Source organism: Enhydra lutris, unplaced genomic scaffold, assembly GCF_002288905.1.
Source record: "Enhydra lutris kenyoni isolate GAN:26980312 unplaced genomic scaffold, ASM228890v2 scaffoldscaffold9, whole genome shotgun sequence".
Lineage (NCBI taxonomy): Eukaryota > Metazoa > Chordata > Mammalia > Carnivora > Mustelidae > Enhydra > Enhydra lutris.
In genome coordinates, this window is record NW_019154093.1 from 65,992,555 (window position 1) to 66,012,216 (window position 19,662).

A 19,662-nucleotide genomic window follows, 5' to 3' on the forward strand; every position below is an offset into this window, starting at 1 on the left:
GCAAATCAGGTCCTATCACTTTTATTTCTTTGGAGAGAGGGAAGGACATACATCAATTGGTAAAAACACTTTGAAGAAATAAATAAGAGTTCACAATAACCAGTATTTCATTGAAAGTCATTTTTGGAAAGTCATTTCTAGCCGTATTACATAATCTTATGTAACAGAGAGTACATTCAACGTAAAGAACTAAGCTAACACCAAAGTTCTTAGAAAATACAGGAACCCCGGGGAAGTGAGATTTGAGCACTTCTGTTCGCTTTGTTCTTCCTCAGCAGACTGTGCGCTCTCCCGAGGGCAGTGACCCTCACTCTTTTATTTGTCACTGTGCCCTCTAGCTGCTAGCATGTTTCCTGGCAGGTCTCAAGTGCTCTATCCATATCTACCGACTGAGGCAATCATGAAATCCTGGGCTCTGATGGAGTGACAGGGAAGTCAGACGACCATCTGCTAGAGGTAGTATTGAAACAGTTGTGGACTAGGGAGTCAGTGAGGCTTAATGACATCCGTGGCGTCTTCCAACTTTGATCCTGTGATTCCTTATTCTATGATGAGTTAAAAAGAAACTAACCATTTAAACAAGCTCTAACATGGGCCATGATAATATGATCAGTTACACGGCTGACTCCGATCACACAAACTGTGAACTGTAGATTCATCACCTGACAGGTGATATTCTGCAAATGCTTGTCATGGGACCTGCATTGTCTTAACAACATCCACAATGACAGGCATTCCCAAAGGCCCCCAGGGGTTGAACTTGATCGTTTTTCAAGACCCTTGCTCTGATATGGGTATGTTCTTATATAGGCTTATTTGAATTGTATGATCTATTTTTAGAAGATTTTTTGTGTTAGAATTATCTCTTAACTCCACATCATGTAAAAAAGCATTGAATTATTATTTGGGTTTAAAACACTTGTGTTATACTCAAAATCATTGCAATTTTGGGGCAGGGTTTGATTTCGGTATTTTTATGAGTGCCTTTGCTATATTTTGTCTTTCTTGGTCTGTTTCCTTTTTTTTTTTTTTGCAGCTGGTCTTGGAAGAACAGGGACGTTGATAGCCTGTTATGTCATGAAACATTACAGGTTTACACATGCTGAAATAATTGCTTGGATCAGAATTTGCCGGCCAGGCTCCATTATAGGACCCCAGCAGCACTTCCTAGAAGAGTAAGTATATGGCCTCCATTATCATATTATGTCCTCGTTCTGATCATTTCTACCTCGTGTCCTCCTGGTTGTGGACTAGGTCAAGCCTGTGCTTATAAAATGGCTGCACTGTGTGAGAAGTCTGTGCCTCTAATGGAATATTGTTGATTTGACAGCTAATGCATTCTAACTTTGTACCTTTTTTATCTCTCAGATCAGGTGAGAGAAGAAAATCACAGAGCCATCTCTGCCTACCTTTTTTCTGTCATTTTCTATGTGTGATCTGGCTACGGTGCAATTTTCTTATGTCATCCTACTTGACACTTTTCATTCTTTTCTTTTGTTTGCGTGTCTAAAAGCAGAATGAAAAAAACCACAACTAAGGTCCATCAGTGATGCCAGTGACATTGCTGCTTTCCTGACAATGAACTAAACTGCTAGAGTAGCTGCAGGTTATGAGTTACCAAGGAAGAAAAAAAGAGAACTGGGTTTTAGTCCCGGCCCTGCCACTAAATGGCTTTATGACCGTTATTTGGAAGAATACTTACAAATCCATCCATCCGTTCATTCATTCACCCTCATGAACTGTTTGTCAAAGCCCAGCCCCTAAAGTGGAGAGATATAACTCGTAAGGGAACGATCCTTTCTGGTTTCCCTGTAAAATTTTAGAAATTACCACTGATTTATCCAGTAATAAAAGGAGGAGATGAAGTTAGCATTAGCTGATTTAGGTCCAGCTCTAAAATGTTACTAATTATTTCTTATACAGAAATTTCATTTTTTTTTCCTTTTTATGCTGTATGGATGTATCTTGAATAGCATTCTTTTTTATATAATTAATTCTTTTCTTGTTTAAATCATTTTCTGTTGGTGAGAAACAAATGATTTGTGACTTTGACAGGAGGATGCTAAAAGTAAGGCATAAGCATCTGAAATGGTTAAAAGGATTTGAGGAATCCTGCTGAGGGATTACATTAGTTGTGTGTGGAGGGGGGGGTGTAGATAAGAAAACAGTGCTGGAAATGTGAATTGACATCTTTACCTCGAAGAATGAAATGGAAGTGTAATGAATACACAAAAAAATACCAAGAAGCAGGACCATTAAGAAGATAGAGATTCCTAGGGTTGGCCTATGAGATACAAATAAAGTACTTCCAGTATTTTAGAGATTTATTCTTTATCAGCTTCTCAGTCAGGGTTTCTGCTATTTTGCTTTCTGTGCGCCTAGAGCATGGAGCCCGGTGCCGTGTACCTACCAGCTGCTTGTACTGCTTGCTCGCGGAAGTTAAATAAATGGCTTTAGGATTAGGAAACAGAAACTAAGACACTACTAAGCCTGGTTCTTTTAAGATGTTCCACTGTTAAAACCATTGTTGGGAAGATTGTTCCTTCATTAGGTACCTACTGAATACTCATCTTGCTCCAGCTGCGGCTCCCAGGGTGAGGAGATGTAGCTGATAATTGTACCTCGTTTTCCCTGGGGTGTGGGATACCACAACTCTCCTGCTGTGTGCCTATGCATGTGCACCCCCCCCCCCCCCCCGCCCGGCCCCCGCCCCCCCCCCCCCCCCCCCCCCCCGTGCATGTGCACCCCCCCCCCCAACCCCATGCCTTCTCTGTGCCACATCTGAAAATACCAGTGGAAGAAATTAGGTTATGAGGTAGGGCACTCTATACTGAAGAAAGGTTTTTTTTTCTTTTTTTTTTCATTTCTAGATACTTAAGCTAGAAAACTCAAGGTATTTCCTTTGGTGTGAGTCCATGTTACAGTTTTCTAAGTATTTTTCTGTAAGAACTGAGTTACAGGAATGACTTCCTTGCATAACTGAAGCATTAAAATCAGTCATAATTACAGTTATTAAATTAAAATCAGGCCTAAAATAAGTCATTAATGCTTAGATCAGAACCTTCCTGAAGGCAGGTTCTCTGTCTGAGGCACTGGGCCTTCCATGCGTTGCAGTATTTCTTACAGACCTAGTGTGGGGAAAATGCCTGCCTCATTCCCAGGCTTTCCCGGGCTTTATCAGATCACCTCCAACAAGGTGAGGGTCTAATCTGCTTTGTGCTTTGAGTGGTACCAGAGGAACTATTGCGCTAACTGGACTGTGTATACTTCTCTTCTCCTCTCATTTTCTTCTTCCCAAGCCTATGTCTTGATGTCCCCATAGCAGAAGACATTGCTTAGTGCATACATGATGTTCATTCTTCTGACACGTGTTCCATGCACACCCTCTGTCAGGCCGTGCTCTTGGGCCTGGGGTTGCAGCAGGGAACTTGCCAGACAAGGTCCTTCGTTCCCCGGTGTAATATTTCTAATGGAAGGAGCAGACCATAAACAAGCATGTAAGTTTATATACAAGATAATTTCTGATGGTGCTATGAACAATGGAGACTAGTGGTGGGGGGAGGGGCGATTACAGAGGTCGGGAGAGCCCTTTGGTCAAGGAGGTTTCTTGAAAGAGAGCCAGAACGTCGAGGGTGAGAAGGAGCCAGGGCTGGCAGTCTGAGCTGTGTCCTGGGTAGCAGACATGCAGACGCTCTGAGATGGGAACACGTGAAGCATTTCTGAAGCCCAGAAAGAAGGCTGGTGTGGGGAGAATATAATGAGCTGGGAGGGGGTGGTTTGAGAGGTCAGCTCGCCCAGTTTCTGCAAAGTAAATACACCCATATAACCACTCTTCAGATCAGGAAATAGAACAATTAACAGCATCCAGAAACTCCTCTTTGTGCTCCTTCCATCCACTCCCCAGTTCTTTGGCGCATCTAGCCATTACACTTAATTCTAACACCAGAGACGAGTTTTGCCTTATTGTAACCTTGCACAAATAGAATCAGTATGTATGTCTGGCTTCTTCTAGTCAACATTATTTTATTGTTACGTGTAAAACTAATGCGTTCATTTTCATTGCTGGATAAAATTCCATTGTTTGAATATGTAATATTTTAGTTCTTCTGTTGATGGATATTTAAGTTGTGTCCAGTTTGGGGCTCTTTCCTGTCTTTGGTCCATCTATCTTTTGGATGAATACCTGTGAGGCGTTCATTCAGTTTTATAGCAGTTATCACTAAAGACTTTTCCAAAGCAGATTGCCACTGTGGATTCCTATCAATAGCAGGTGGAATTTCCACTTTCTTCACGTGATTACTAAGACTTGATATGGCGGTCTTTTAAATTTAAGTCATTATACTCTGCTTGTAGTGGCAATTCGCTTTGTAGTTTTAATTTGCTGTTCTCTGTTAACTGATGTGGTTGAACTTTCCATGTATTTGTTGGCCATTTGTGTTTGCCCTCTCTTTTTTTTTAAAGATTTTATTTATTCATTTGAGACAGGAAGAGAGAGAGAGAGAGCATGAGTCAGGGGGAGCGTCAGAGGGAGAGGGAGAAGCAGGTTCCCCACTGAGCAAGTAGCCCGATGTAGGACTTAATCCCAGAACCCTGGGATTATGACCTCAGCTGAAGGCAGATGCTTAACCATCTGAGCCACCCAGGCGCCCCCGTGTATTCTCTTTTATGAAACACATTTTCAGATCTCTTACCCCATCTTTCTAGTGGCTGTCTTTTTCTTGTCGTTGTGTAGGAGTCTCAATATTCTGGCTAATGCACACTGTCCATTCTATGTAATGCAGATATATTCTGCTTCTCTTGGGGTTTGCTATTTTACTCCATAGTGTCTTTTGAATAGAATTTCTTGTGAGAATTTTTATGATCTACTCTCTTAGAACTTTAAAATATGCAAATACAATATTATTAACTGTAGTCATCCTGTTGCCTATTGTATTCTCAGAACTTATTTATCTTATAACTGGAACTTTGTAGCTTTTGACCCTCTCCACCCATTTCTCCCACTCCCTACCTCTGGCAGTCACCAGTCTGTTATCTGTGTCTGTGAGCCTGTTTTTTGTTTTTTAGATGCCACATGTAAATAAAATCATATAGTATTTGTTTTCCCCATGTGACTTATTTCACTTATTTCACTTAGTGTAATGCCCTCAAGTTCTATCCATGTTGTCACAAATGGCAAGATTTCCTTTGTTTTTATGGCTGAATAATATTTCGTTATATATAAACGCATTTTCTCTATCCGTTCATCCATCAGTGGATGAAGCTTAGATTGTTTCCATGTTTGGCTGTTGTAGATAATGCTGTAACGAATGTGGGGGTGGGTGCAGATATCTTTTTGAGTTAGTGTTTTCATTTTCTTGGGATGAATGCACAGAAGTGCAAATGTTGGATCCTGTGGTAGTTCTATATTAAATTTTTTGAGGAACCTCCATACTGTTTTCCATAGTAGCTGCACCAATTTACATTCCCACGCACAGCACACTGGGGCTCCCTTTAAATCACTTTCTGGTTTCTAATGCCATAGATTTGTTTTATTTGCTCTTGGGCTTTGTTTTCTTCTCAGAAAATTGTTTTTCAGATACATTCATGTTCAGTATGTCAGTAGTTTGTTTCTTTTTATTACTTAGCATTCCACCTTATGAATGTATCACGATGTATTAACCCGTACAACTGTTGATGGGTATTTAGGTGATGTTTCGGGATGGGTATTTAGGTGATGTTTCGGTTTGGTTGTTAGGAATGAAACTGCTGTTTCTATACAGTCTTCTGTATAAGTCTTTTTGCAGACATATGTCTTCATTTCCTTTATTTAAATACCTAGGAATGAAGGTCACTGGATCATAGGGTTAGATATAGTTTAACTTCATGAAGAATGATTTTCCAAGGTGGTTAAATCATTTTATATATTACTTGTCAGAGTATGAATTGTAACTGTTCCACATCGTTGCCAACATTCTGTTGTGTAAACTTTTTTTTTGGGCAGGAGTGGAAGCCATTCTGGTTGGTGTGAAATAGCGTCTCAACTTGTATTTTCCTGATGACTAATGATGTTGAACATTTTTTTCACACATATATGTATCTTTTGTGAAATGTTTGGCCAAGTCTTTGCCTATTTAAAAATTTTTTGTTTCTGTTGATTGTAGTGGTTCTTTACATATTTTATGTCATTATTTTATTTTTATTTTCAAAATAGTTTTTGTTTCTTTCCCAAATGTTTTTGCAAAATTTCCAAGGTATTATTTTATTTAAAAAAAATTTGTTGAAGTTACTATAAAACAATTATTTTTCACAGTACTATATACAGAGTCGATGGAAAATACATTGTTTTTCTACAAATTATATAATATTAGGAAGAGCAGTTAAAGTTATATGTCACAGCTTTACAACAGGTATTTTTGCTTTTCACTGAGATTTGTTTTTTAAACAAATTTACTAATTTAAGAGAGGGAGGTAAGGAGCACGAATGGAGGTAGGGGCAGAGGGAGAGGAAGAAGCAGATTACCAGCAGAGCAGGGAGCCCAATATGGGGCTCCATGCCAGGATCCTGAGATCATGACCTGAGCCAAAGGCAGATACTTTAACTGACTAAGCCACCCAAGCACCCCAGTGAGATTTTTTAAAACTGAAATGTAACTGACATATAACATTATATTAATTTCAGTCATACAACATAATGATTTGATATTTGTATATATATTTTAGATACAAGTCTTTTTGTCAAATACATTGTGCTGTATGTCTTTTAATGAACAGAATTTAAAATTTTGCTGAACTTGATTTTTGAAAATTAACCATGTATCTTGCAACCTTACTAATTTCATTTATTAGTTCTAGTAGTTTTCCTTATTGCTGAGATTTCCAATACAGTGTTAGGTAGGGGTGGTGAAAATGGACATCCTTGTCTTGCTCTCAATATTAGACAGACAGCATTCATTCTTTCACCACTCAATGTGATGTTAGTTGTGGGGCTTTCACAGATGACTTTTATCTGAATGAGGACATTTCCTCCCAGTTCTAGTTTATTGAGAGTTTCTATTAACAGTGGGTATTGAATTTTGTCAGTTTTTTCTACATCTATTAAGATAATCGCATAATTTTTTCTCCTTTATCCTGCTAAATGTGAACTACATTGTTTTTCTAATGTGAAGCCATAATGGCCATGATGGGCTTTTACGTCTTCGTATGGTGGATCTGATATGCTAAAGTTTTCTTAGGGATTTTTATGTTCTTGTCATGAGAGGTAATGATGTGCAATTTTCTTTTCTTGTAATACTTTTAAGTTTCAGTATCAGGGTCATGCAAACTTCATAAGCTGAATTGTGAAGCATTTCCATCTTTATTTTCTGAAAAGAGTAATATAAGATGGTATTACTGGATTTGAGGGATGGCTGGGAACTTAGGAGATATAAGTGTTATTTGGAGATAAGGGTCTAGTTGATGTTGGATGACCTGGAAAGGTTGGTCTTGTGACCAACAGGGGTAAACCAGGGCATGCACTATGAGGGGTTTGGTTCTGAAAGTCTTTCAGAGTCTGGTGGGTCATCAGTTGAGGCCATGGGCTATGGGCCATCAGAAGACCTTCTATTAAACAGTTCCTGAGGATATGGTGGCCAAGGGGCTGAGCAGAGATCCCCACTGGGACTACTTGCTTAGGTGTCTAGGAGGGGAGAGTGGGATACCTATGTAATCTTTGCTGCATTGCACGGTGGTGCTGTAGCCCACTGGGGCTGCTGCTGGGTCACTGGAAGCTTGAGGTGCCGTGGTGACTACACACTTCTATTCACTTCCTTCCCTATTTTTTTTAAAAAAGATTTTATTTATTTATCTTTTTATTTGAGAGAGAGAGAGAGCGAACAAGTATGGGGGGGAGGGGGACGGGAGAGGGAAGAGAGAGAATATCAAGCAGACTCTGGGCTGAGTGTGGGACCTATCTCGGGGCTTGATCCTAGGACCTGAGATCATGACTTGAGCCGAAACCAAGAGTCAGAGGCCTAACCTACTGAGGCACCCCCTGACTCTTTTTTAACCATCCTGTCTGGAAAGTTTATTTCACATTTTGCATGCCTTTCTCTAACCATTCTAAACATAACCTCAACCCTTCTCCTAAGCTATATATATATATATATATAGCTTATATATATATATATATATATATATATATATATATATATACACACACACACACACACACACACACACAAACACATACAAACACATACACTGTTAATTAAAGTTTTTATTTTGCAGTAATTCTAGATTACGTACATTTATAAGAAGTAATAGCGAGGGTTCCTATGTATTTACTCACTTTCCCCAAATGTGAACATCTTGCAAAATTATAGTATAACATCACAATCAAGATATTGACGTTGATAGAGTGAAGACACAGAGACCTGTCACCACTAAGAGTTCTTCACATTGCCATTGTACAGCCACACTCATGTTTTTCTTGCCCTTATCCCCTCGTTACCTTCTGACAACTGCTGATGCAGTCTCCATTTGTGTATTTTTCATTTTGAGAATGTTACATATATGGGATCATAGAGCATGCAACCTTTTAGGGTTGGCATTTTCCGTTCAGTGTAATTCTCTGGAGGTTCATTGGGAATGTTGCATGTATCAGTAACTTGCTCCTTTTTTTTTTTTTTTTTAAAGATTTATTTATTTGCTTAGTTGAGAGAGTGCACATCCATGAGTGGGAGGAGGGCAGAGGGAGAGGGAGAGAGGGAATCCCAAACAGACTCCCCACTGAGCACAGAGCCTGGCCCAGGGCTCAATCCCATGACCCTGAGATCATAACCTGAACTGAAACCAGGAATCGGGTGCTTAAGCTGTTGAGCCATCCCGTGCCCCTCTCTTATTCCTTTTTATGGCTGAGTAGTATTCCAGGGAATGAATGTAGTACTGTTTGTTAACCATGAAGGATCGCTGGGCTGTTTATGGTTTTTGGCTATTATGAGTAAAGATGCTATAAATGTTTGTATATAGGTTTTTATGTGAACATAAGTTTTCATTTCTCTGGGATAAGTGCCCAAGACTGCAGTTGGTGAGTTGTATGGTACATGTTTAGTTTTATAAGAAACTGTCAAATTGTTTTCTAGAGTGGCTGTTTCATTCTACGTTCTCACTAGCAATGTATGAATGATTGAGTTTTTCTTTATATTTGCCAGCATTTGGTGGTGTTGCTGTTTTTGTTTTAGCCACTCTGATAGATATGTAGTGAAATATCATTATAGTTTTAATTTACATTTCCTTAGTAAATAACAATAAGCAACTTCTCATGTACTTATTTGCCATCCATGTATCTTTTTGGCGAAGTGTCTGTTCAGATCTTTTGTGCATTCTTTATTGAGTTGTTTGTTTTCTTATTATTGAGTTTTGAGAGTTCTTTTTTTTTTAAAAAGATTTTATTTATTTACTTGTGAAACAGAGAGCAGAGCAGGAGAGAGAGCGAGAGAGAGAAAGCGCATGAGTGGTGGGGAGGAGCAGAGGGAGAGGGAGGAGCAGACTCCCTGCAGAGCAGGGAGCCCAATGTCAGGCTCTGTCCCAGGACCCTGAGATCATGACCTGAGCTGAAGGCACAGGCTTACTGACTGAGCCATCCAGACGTCCCTTGAGAAGGTCTTTATACGTTAAAGGTACTAATTTTTTGTCTGATAAATATTTTGAAAATAATTTCTCTCAGTCTATAATTTGTCTTTCATTCTCTTAATAGATTCTTTCACAGAGGAAAATTTTAAATTTTGATGAAGTCCCATTTATCATTTTTTCTCTTTTTTAGATAGTGCTTTTAGTATCAAATCTAAGGTCTCTCTGCTTAGCTCTAGATCCCCATAATTTCTCATGTTTTTTCTAAAAGGTTTGTAGTTATGTGTTTTTAGTTAAGTTGGTGATTCATATTTTTTTAAAGATTTATTTATTTATTTGAGAGTTGCGAGCAAGCATGAGCAGGGGCAAAGGGGCAGAGGGGCAGAGGGAGAGAGAAAGGGAGAAGCAGACTCTCCACTGAGCAGGGAGCCTGACCCAGTGCTTGATCCCAAGCCCTCAGGATCATGACCTGAGCCAAAGGCAGACGCTTAACCACTGAGCCACCCAGGCGCCCCTAGTGATTCATTTTGAGTTAATTTTTGTATGAGGCATGAGACTTACGGTGCATTTTTTTCTTTTTGCGGATGGATGTGCTCTGGCACTATTTGTTGAAATAGTTTTCTCCATTGAATTGCTTTGACATCTTTGTTAAAAATTAGATGGGCTGGGGCGCCTGGGTGGCTCAGTGGGTTAAAGCCTCTGCCTTCGGCTCAGGTCATGATCTCGGCGTTCTGGGATCGAGCCCCACATTGGGCTCTCTGCTCAGCAGAGAGCCTGCTTCCCCCTCCCTCTCTCTCTCTGTCTGCCTCTCTGTCTACTTGTAATCTCTGTCTGTCAAATGAATAAATAAAATATAAAAAAAAATTAGATGGGCATATGTATGGCTCTATTGCTTTGTTCTTTATTCTGTTTGTTCCATTTGTCCTTCTTCTAATAGCACATTGTCTGGATCCTGTACCTATATAGTGAGTGAGCCTTAATGTTTGAAGAGTGGTTCCCCTACTTTCTCTTTCTTTAACAAAATTATCTTAACAATGCCAGATCCTTTTCTTTTCTGTGTAAATTTTAGAATAATCTTGTCCATGTCTGCAAAAAGTCATGCTGTGATTTTGATAGGAATGTGTTAAACTTCTTTATTGGGAGAATTGACATCTTTAGTACTGTTAAGTCTTCCAATCCCTAAACACAGTATGTCTCTTCATTTATCTAGATCTCCTTTGATTTCTTTCATCAGTAATGTGTAGCTTTCAGCTTTTACAAGTCCTGTTTTGTTAGACTTACACCTAAGTATTTTGCTTTATTTGCATGATTATAGATAGTAATATATTTTACATTTCAGAGTCCATGTGTTCATCACCAGTATGTATAAATACAGTTGGTTTTCTATCTATGTTTATTTTATATCCTGAAATGTGTGTGTGTGTGCGCGCGCACACATGCACACACATGAATTCCTGGGGATTTCTACAAAGGCAATCGTGTCATCTACAAATAGGGACAGATTTATTTCCTTCCTATCTGCATATCTTGTCTTGTCTTGTCTTTTCTTTTCTTCCCTTCCCTTGGTGCATAGTCTGAACTTTTAGCACTATGATGAATAAGAGTGGTGAGAGCAGACATTCTTCACTTGTTCCTAATCTTGGGGTTGGGGGGAAGCATTCACCATTATATTGAATGTTAATTAGAGGTTTGCTATAGATGTACTTTACCAAGTAGAGGAAGTTCCCCTCTCTTTTCTAGAGAGTTTTATCATGAATGAGTATGGAATTTTGTCATGCTTTTTCTGCATTGATTGATCATATCTTTTTCTTTGTTAGCCTGTTTATTTGGTGGATTGCCTTAATTAAAAAAATATATTAAATAAGCTTTGCATTCCAGGAATAAACCCTACTCAATATATTATAAATGAGAGTCTTGCAAATGTGATCAAGTTAGGGGTCTTGAAGTGGAATGATTATTCTGGATTAATCTGGTGAGTTCATTCTAATCACAGGAGGACATAGGAGGAGTTAGAAGAAATGTGATGATAGAAACAGAGATCTAACTGACGTACTTTGAACATGGAAGAAGGGCCCATAAACCAAGGAATAAAGGCAGCCACTGGCAGCTGAAAAACCAAGGAAACAGATTCTCCCTGTAGAGCCTCCAGAAAGAATCAACCCTGTCAATACCTTCCTTAACTCTAGCTCAGTGAAACTGAGATTGACCTTTAGACTTCCAGAACTACGTGGAAGTAAATATGTCTTCTTCTGAGCCATGAGGTGTGTGGTAATTTGTTACAGCAGCTTTGTGTAGATAGGAAACTCCTGTATCTGCATAGTGTACCAGTAAGGAAATAGGTATAGTAAGATACACAGATCCTCTGTGAACATGGGCATTCTGAAATGCTCTTATTCATCATATTTCTACTTTAGGCTATTCAAAGTAGGAGAGTCCTCAGATGCACATGTTATTTAAGGAATACTGGGCTACAGCAATGTGTAAGATGAATCAGGTGGAGGGAGATTGAAAAGAGACTATTGTCATCTAAAGAGGTCAGCTCTTGTTGAAGGGGCCAGAAGTTCGACTGAGGAATTAGAGACAGGTGGGGACCAGGGCATCTCAAGGAAGTCAGTCTAAGGCTTTGAAGCCTGACTAATGGTAAGAGAGACGAAGGGCTTTGAATCCTTACTAATGGTATGAAAGATGAAGAGAGTGACACCATCGATGACGCAAAAGCATGAATAAGTAACACATTCATTAGGCGAGAAGTAAGAGGATTAAAAAGTTATCTGACAGGTTTTCATCTGTCAAAAATGACTGCATTAGGTTAGAAGGATTGTATTCTTTCAGAGGTGAGAAATCCAATCGTTGCCTTTTGGGTAATGTTAATTCTAAATCTGTGACTTTAGGGTAGAACATCCTGTTAGTCCTTGAAGACTAAAATATGGCCAGGTGTTTGATTTCTGCGTCTTGAAGAAAATTTCCCCTTATCTTACTAGCATCCTTGTGAGTTGATGAATTTATGTATTGGCAGATCAAGACCTTTTCTTTATTATAGTCTGAAATCTTATATTTGAATTTTTTCCTAGGATATAAATAAAATTGTTTACAAACCATCAAGTGATTTTTTTCTTTTATTTCTAACTATTGTTCTTAAGCTAAAAATTCCATTCTGACCCCAAAATATGTGTTCTACGAAGCATCCTCTTAGTTTTAAAAACGAGGCACAAACACATCTCACTTATTGAGTGAAGTCTAAACTCATCCTTTTCAGGGACAGCCTGTGGAAATACAGAGGTGGGATCAAGCTGCTTTTATGACTTGTTTGATTCTATTTGTTGAATGTTCAGTTGTGGTGTATGATGACCTCTGGATCATGATCTGTTAATGCTTTCGTTCATAAGAAAGGAAGCCTTCAAGGGCCGGTACTGGGTTCCCACGGGGACTTCAGCCCACAGATATTTACAATGATGTGTGATATAATGATATTGTTTTATTTTTATTTATGTATTTATTTTTAATTTAAAATTTTTCATTAAGATATAAATTGACATAACATTATATTAGTTTCAGGTATACAATGTAATATTTGATATTTGTAAATATTGTGAAATAATCACCACCTTAAGTCTAGTTAACATCCATCACTAAGTTTATACCTTTTGACTTTCTTCAGCCATTTTGCCCACTTCCCATCCCCCATTTCTGGCAACCACCAATCTGTTCTCTTTATCTATGTATTCTTTTTCTTTTTTTTTTTTTCCTTTAGAATTCGTATATAAGTGAGATCACACAGTGTTTGTCTTTCTCTTTCTGACTTATTTCATTTAGCACAATGCCCTCAAGGTCCATCCATGTCACTGCTAATGGCAAGATTTCCTTCTTTTTTATGGCTGGATAATATTCTTTATGTATGTATTATGTATATTTTGTATATTTTTGTATGTATATATGTATTTATGTATATATTATGTATATTTGTGTGATTTATATATCTGATTGTGTGTGTGTGTGTGTGTATTCACACTTTCTTTATTCATTCATCTATTAATGGACACCCAGGTTGCTAGTGTGTCTTTGTTGTAGGAAATAATGCAGCAATGAACATAGCAGTGTATATATCTTTTCAGATCAGTGTTTTCATGCCATGCAGAAGTGGAATTGCTAGATCATATGGTAATCCTATTTAAAATTCTTTGAGGAGCTTCCATACTGTTTTCCATAATGGCTGCACCAATTTACATTCCCACCAAGAGTGCACAGAGGTTTCCTTTTCTCCACAATCTCTCCAACACTTGCTATTTCTTATTTGTTTGTTTATTTGTTTGTTTTGATAATAGCTATTCCGGCAGGGGTGAAGTGATATCTCATTGTGGTTTATATTTATATTTCTCTGATAATTAGTGATTGTGAGCCTTTTCATGTACTTGTTAGCCATCTGTATGTCTTTGGGAAAATGTCTATTCCAATCCTCTGCTCATTTTTTAATTGGAATGTTTTTTTGCTATTGAATTGTGTGAGTTCTTTGTATATTATGGATATAAACCCCTTTCAGACATGATTTGCAAATATTTTCTCCCATTTGGTAGGCTGCCTTTTCATTTTGTTGGAAGCTTACTTTGCAGAAGCTTTTTAGTTTGATATAGTCTCACTTGTTTATTTTTGTTTTTGTTGCCTTTGCTTTTGATGTCAGAGCCAAAAACTCAATGCCAAGGCTGATATCAAGGAGCTTATTGCCTGTGTTTTCTTCTAAGTGTTTTATGGTTATAGGTCTGATGTTCAGTTCTTCAATTCATTTTGAGTTGACTTTTGTGTATGGTGTAACACAGTGGTCCAATTTCATTCTTTTGCATATGGCTGCCCAGAGTTCCCTGCATGATTTAAAAAAATTTTTTTTTAAAGATTTTATTTATTTGACAGACAAGTAGGCAGAGAGGCAGGCAGAGAGAGGGGGGGTGGGGGGGAAGCAGGCTCTCCACTGAGCAGAGAGCCTGTTGTGGAGCTCAGTCCCAGGACCCTGAGATCAGGACCTGAGCTGAAGGCAGAGGCTTAACCCACTGAGCCACCTAGGTGCCCCTTCTCCGCACCATTTATTGAAGAGACTGTACTTTCCCCATTGTATATTCTTGGCTCCCTTGTTATAAATTATTTTATCTTATATGTGTGAGTTTATTTCTAGGCTCTCTATTCTGTTTCACTGATCTATGTCTGTTTTTATGCCCTTACCATACTGTTTTGATCATTTTAGCTTTGTAATATAGTTTGTAATATAGTTTCCTGATCATACAAGAAGTATGATGCCTCCAGATTTGTTCTTCTTTCTCAGAATTGTTTTGGCTATTTGGGACCTTTTGTGGGTTCTATACAAATTTTAGGATTGTTTATTTCTGTGAAAGATGTCATTGGAATCTTGATAGGGATTGCATTGAGTCTGTAGATTGCTTTGGGTGGCATCAACATTTCAAAATTATTTCTTCCAATCCATGAGTGTAGAAGTTCTTTTTACTTTTAAGTTTCCTCCTGACATAGAGAGGACTCATGTAAAAGCTAAATCTGGACCCTGCAGGGAGTTTTGTCTTTGTAAAGTAGAACTTCCATTTTGAATAAAGTCATCTTTAAGGGAGCAACAGTTTTATGGTTGGATTCTCTTTTTATTCCTAAATTCCTAAATCAAAAATTCCCCCTTTCTGCTTTATTATCAAAGATAGTCTCATCAATGTCCAGTCAGTTGGATGTTTGTCAACATTCTAATTTAGCTGTAAGCCTTCAGTTGTCTTAGTGTTTCTTTTTTTTTTTTTTTTTTTAAAGATTTTATTTATTTATTTGACAGACAGAGACCAGAAGTGGGCAGAGAGGCAGGCAGGGAGAGAGAGAGGGGGAAGCAGGCTCCTGCGAGCAGAGAGCCCAATGTGGGGCTCGATCCCAGGGCCCTGAGATCACGACCTGAGCCGAAGGCAGAGGCTTTAACCCACTGAGCCACCCAGGTGCCCCGTCTTAGTGCTTCTTAAATATTAAAGTGTGTAAGAATCATTTGGGAATCTTATTAAATGCAGTTTGGGGTTCACCAGATCTAGGGTGGGACTTGAGATTCTGCATTTCTAATAAGCTCCCAGGTGATATGATGTGGCTGGTCCTCCAACCACATTGTATAACAAGGGTCCATGGGTCATTCTTACTCCGTAAATATCACTTGTGCTACGTTCAGTTTGGTGCTTAGAGAATGTGGTAAGTTTCACAATTGGAAAGAGCAATACTGGAAATTAGTAGTTAAACCATTCCTTTTTATTTTTAGGAAATTACCAAAAGTAAAATGGAGAAAACCTGCTCAAGAAAAAATGGAAATATTCTTGAAAATGTCTAAATAATGGCTTGAGTTTTTAATTATAATTGATTCCTACTGTTTCTTTTGGTCATTTTTTTAGATATAAGCAGTGGTTCAAGGAATATGTATTAACATTTTGTATAATCTATTTTAAAGTTTTAAGAATTTATCTTTCCTAAAATACAGAAATTGAAACTTGAACTATTATAAACTGGAATTTAAAATAACCATAGACAATATCATGTTTTACTTATAAGAATAACAAGCACAGGGGTGCCTGGGTGGCTCAGTTGTTAAGCGTCTGCCTTCAGCTCAGATCATGATCCCACCCTGCCCAGCTGGGAGCCAGCTTCTCCCCTCCCCACTCATGCTCTCTTGCTATCTCTCTCTCTCTCTCTCTCTCCCTAATAAATAAATAAAATCCTTAAAAAAAAAAAAAAAAAAGAATAAAAAGCACATTGCATAGGTTCGAGTTTACACTATTTGACAGTCACATTTTTGCAGTAACACTCATTTATAAACCTCTAAATTGCTCTTCATTTTATTCATTTATTGACTACCAATTGTATTGAGTTTGTTGGCTAAGCAAAAATTAAATCTTTGGGGCGCCTGGGTGTCTCAGTGGGTTAAGCCTCTGCCTTCGGCTCAGGTCATGATCTGGGATCCTGGGATCGAGCCCTGCATCAGGCTTTCTGCTCAGCGGGGAGCCCACTTCCCCCTCTCTCTCTGCCTGTCTCTCCCCACTACTTGCGATCTCTCTCTCTCTCTGTCAAATAAGTAAATAAAATCTTAATCTTAAAAAAAATTAAATCTTAATGTGGGTCCAGTATTAAGGATATGGTATATATAAGATTTGTGGGCAATGTGACATCAGAAATTTGCCCTGAAATACTCATGTCAATTACTAAAGACAGGCGATTGAGTGGTTTTTGTTTCATTTCTTGTGTAAAAAGGGTTTGAGGTGGGAAAAGAATGTCTTGTAAGCAATAATGCATCCGGTTTAGTTGAAAAGTTTATATTTTGCCATCATACCACCGAACCAGCTTCTGACTGTGGAGGTCTGTACCTAAACTAGAACTAGCTTTGGGAACTCTTGACTCATTTCTTCTCTTCCAGCTACATTTTTCATGTGTGTTTCAGAATCAAGAACCTTCCCTTCTACCCTCAAATTCTGTTTAAACATCTTCCTAGTAAATCTTCCATTTGTACTAAAGTATGAGTAGAACTCCTTGAATATCGGTTTCCACTTCCTGAGCCTGTGGTACTGCTTTCTGGTCTATCTTCCCTTGATACCAGGTTAGACCATTTCATTAGACCAGTTTTTAAAACCGGGAACCATCTTGGTTTCCATAATAGCCATCGGGCAGTGGAGTAGGAGGTGTGCAGGGCAGATTGGTACCCTAGTCACCGCTAGAGTAGGCCTACCTCAAGCTACAGCGTGGGCTGGGTTTCTATATAGGATTGCTGAATGGTAGCTTTGCATGGACACTGAGGTCGGGTATGCGTCTAGGATGGAAGAAGTGATGAAATTGAAAACAAAGAGTTAAGGTGGTAGGGAGATAGGCTTAGTTTGGACTCCAGGATGTGAAGGAGAAGTCAGCTACAAACAGAAGAAGCTGCACCTATCATTGTGTTCTGAATTCAAAACCAGAAATAGCTGTGATAGTGCAACTGAGCAGGGGAGGGGCAGAGGGAGAGGGAATCTCAAGCTGCCCCTCACTGCCCCCGTACCCCCGCCCCTGCCACTGAGCACAGAGTCCATCATGGGGCTCCATCTTGTGACCCCAAGATCATGACAGCCAAAATCAAGAGTAAGACGCATAACCGACTGAGCCACCCAGGCGCCCCTTGAAGCAGATTTTTAAAAAGAAGGCTGTGACTTCACTTGTAATGAAGCCAAGTTAATTATTTTCTTAGGTCTCAGGCCTGACTAACCCAGGGCCAGGACTCGGCCAAAAACTCTTGACCCCCAACACTGGCTACGTCTCTCCAAAGGCTCTGTTTAAGTCAAGACAGATCTCTTCCTGTTATTTCAAAGCCCATGCTCTTTTGGCAGAGGGTTGGTAATCTCATACTGTTTTAGAAAATCCACGATGTTACCTGTGGATTTACTTTGTGCTGGTGTGTTAACTTTGTAGGATTTGATTTTTAAATGCTAAATACTTAAAAATACATGTTCTCCTTCTTGTGTTTGAGATGAGGCTTTTTTTTTTTTTTTTTTAAGATTTTATTTATTTGACAGAGAGAGAGAAAGAGAGAGAGATCACAAGTAGGAAGAGAGGCAGGGGGAAGCAGGCTCCCTGCTGAGCAGAGAGCCCGATGTGGGGCTCAATCCCAGGACCCTGAGATCATGACCTGAGCCGAAGGCAGTGGCTTAACCCACTGAGCCACCCAGGTGCCCCTGAGATGAGGCTTTTAAGGAGTAATCGACACCACAATAAAAGCCAGCGCGGTTCCCTTGTCAATAAAAAAGGGATTTGCGTGAAGTGCTGCTTTTTCATAAGAAGCACTGCATAGAGCATCACTTAGCAACACACAAATCAGCTTTGACACCTAATTCATCTTTAATATTCAGGTTCAAATCAAGTCTTTCCCATGATGGGACAGATGGCGTCTTTGAAACCAAACAAGCGAAAGGTGTCACTTTGTAATTTCCATTTTTAGGTTGGCAGCAGCATCAGAATCTTCATTTTGGAATTGGAATTTTTTCAATTTCCAGATCTACATGCTTCAGTGTGCCGTGCAGGGTCCGTCATGGACATGTTGCTGCTTGCTTCTGTCATAACCTCTGTTTCAGCCAAATCAAATGGCCCATTTTCCCAAACATGCTGCGTACTTTGATATCACTATTTCTTCAAGCCTGTGTTATTTCTTTGCTTTGGGAAAATTCTTTGCTGGCTAAGTTCTGCTAATCTTTCTAGCTACTTTTGAATTCTCAGGGACCTTGTCTCTGATTCTTTAAGACTGAGCTAAGGGCAAATCTTGGTCATAGGCGTTAATACTGGATTTCAGTTGTTTGCTTTCCTTATACATAACTGGAACTTTTGAGGGCCAGGAATTCTGTCGTTTATCTGTATATCCCTATCCTTTCTGTATGTTTCATTTATCTGAATTTCTCACTGTCTGTGGCAGAGCTGAGTGTTCTCTCCCTGTGAAACAGTAGTTCTTTATTACTGAGTCTTTTGACCAGAGGCTCAACATACTCATTTATGAATTTAACAGTTATCTTTTGAATTGTTCATAGTGTGTCAAGGACTATGCTATATGTTTACTTCTGTTTTGGAAGGATGTAAGAATCAATCAACAGATAAAGAGTTATACTAGATGTAGCATTAAGTGGAAAAAATCTGGAGGAAACAAAAAAATTAAAGCAAGGATTTCTGAAAATGCAAGGTAGGAGGGAGGCTATACCATGGTTTTATGAAGTTTTTCACAAAGGAAGCAAAACTTAAAGTGGTTTTTGAATACGGATTTTTACAGTTGGTACAGAAAAATTGAAAGTGACTCAGTGATTGGGGTAACCCCATCAATTTATATATCTTAAGCTGAGAAAATATTCCTCAGTGGTTTGCTTCCAAAAAAGTACCTTCTGCCATAATAGAAGGCAGATACCGCCACACTCCCTAGTGAACTGGTATGTGTAGATTTCTGGAGTTTTTATTTTATTCATATCTTTAAAATTTCATCGGCTTTTGTTTTAAAATTTAATCCATTTTAAAACATGCTGGAAATTTATTTATTTATTTAAAAATATTTTATTTATTTATTTGACA

At 38.7% G+C, this 19,662-nt stretch overlaps 1 protein-coding gene across 4 annotated transcripts in view; it reads left to right on the plus strand.

Moving 5' to 3' along the window:
• The window catches only part of LOC111143004 (cell division cycle 14A), a 173,462-nt gene that overhangs the window by 113,332 nt on the left and 40,468 nt on the right, over window positions 1-19,662 (plus strand). For all 4 annotated transcript variants that reach the window (XM_022496395.1, XM_022496396.1, XM_022496392.1 and 1 more), the window contains exon 10: window positions 1,037-1,175. In XM_022496395.1, coding sequence (XP_022352103.1) covers window positions 1,037-1,175 — 139 coding nt within the window. The remainder of the gene's footprint in view (window positions 1-1,036; window positions 1,176-19,662) is intronic.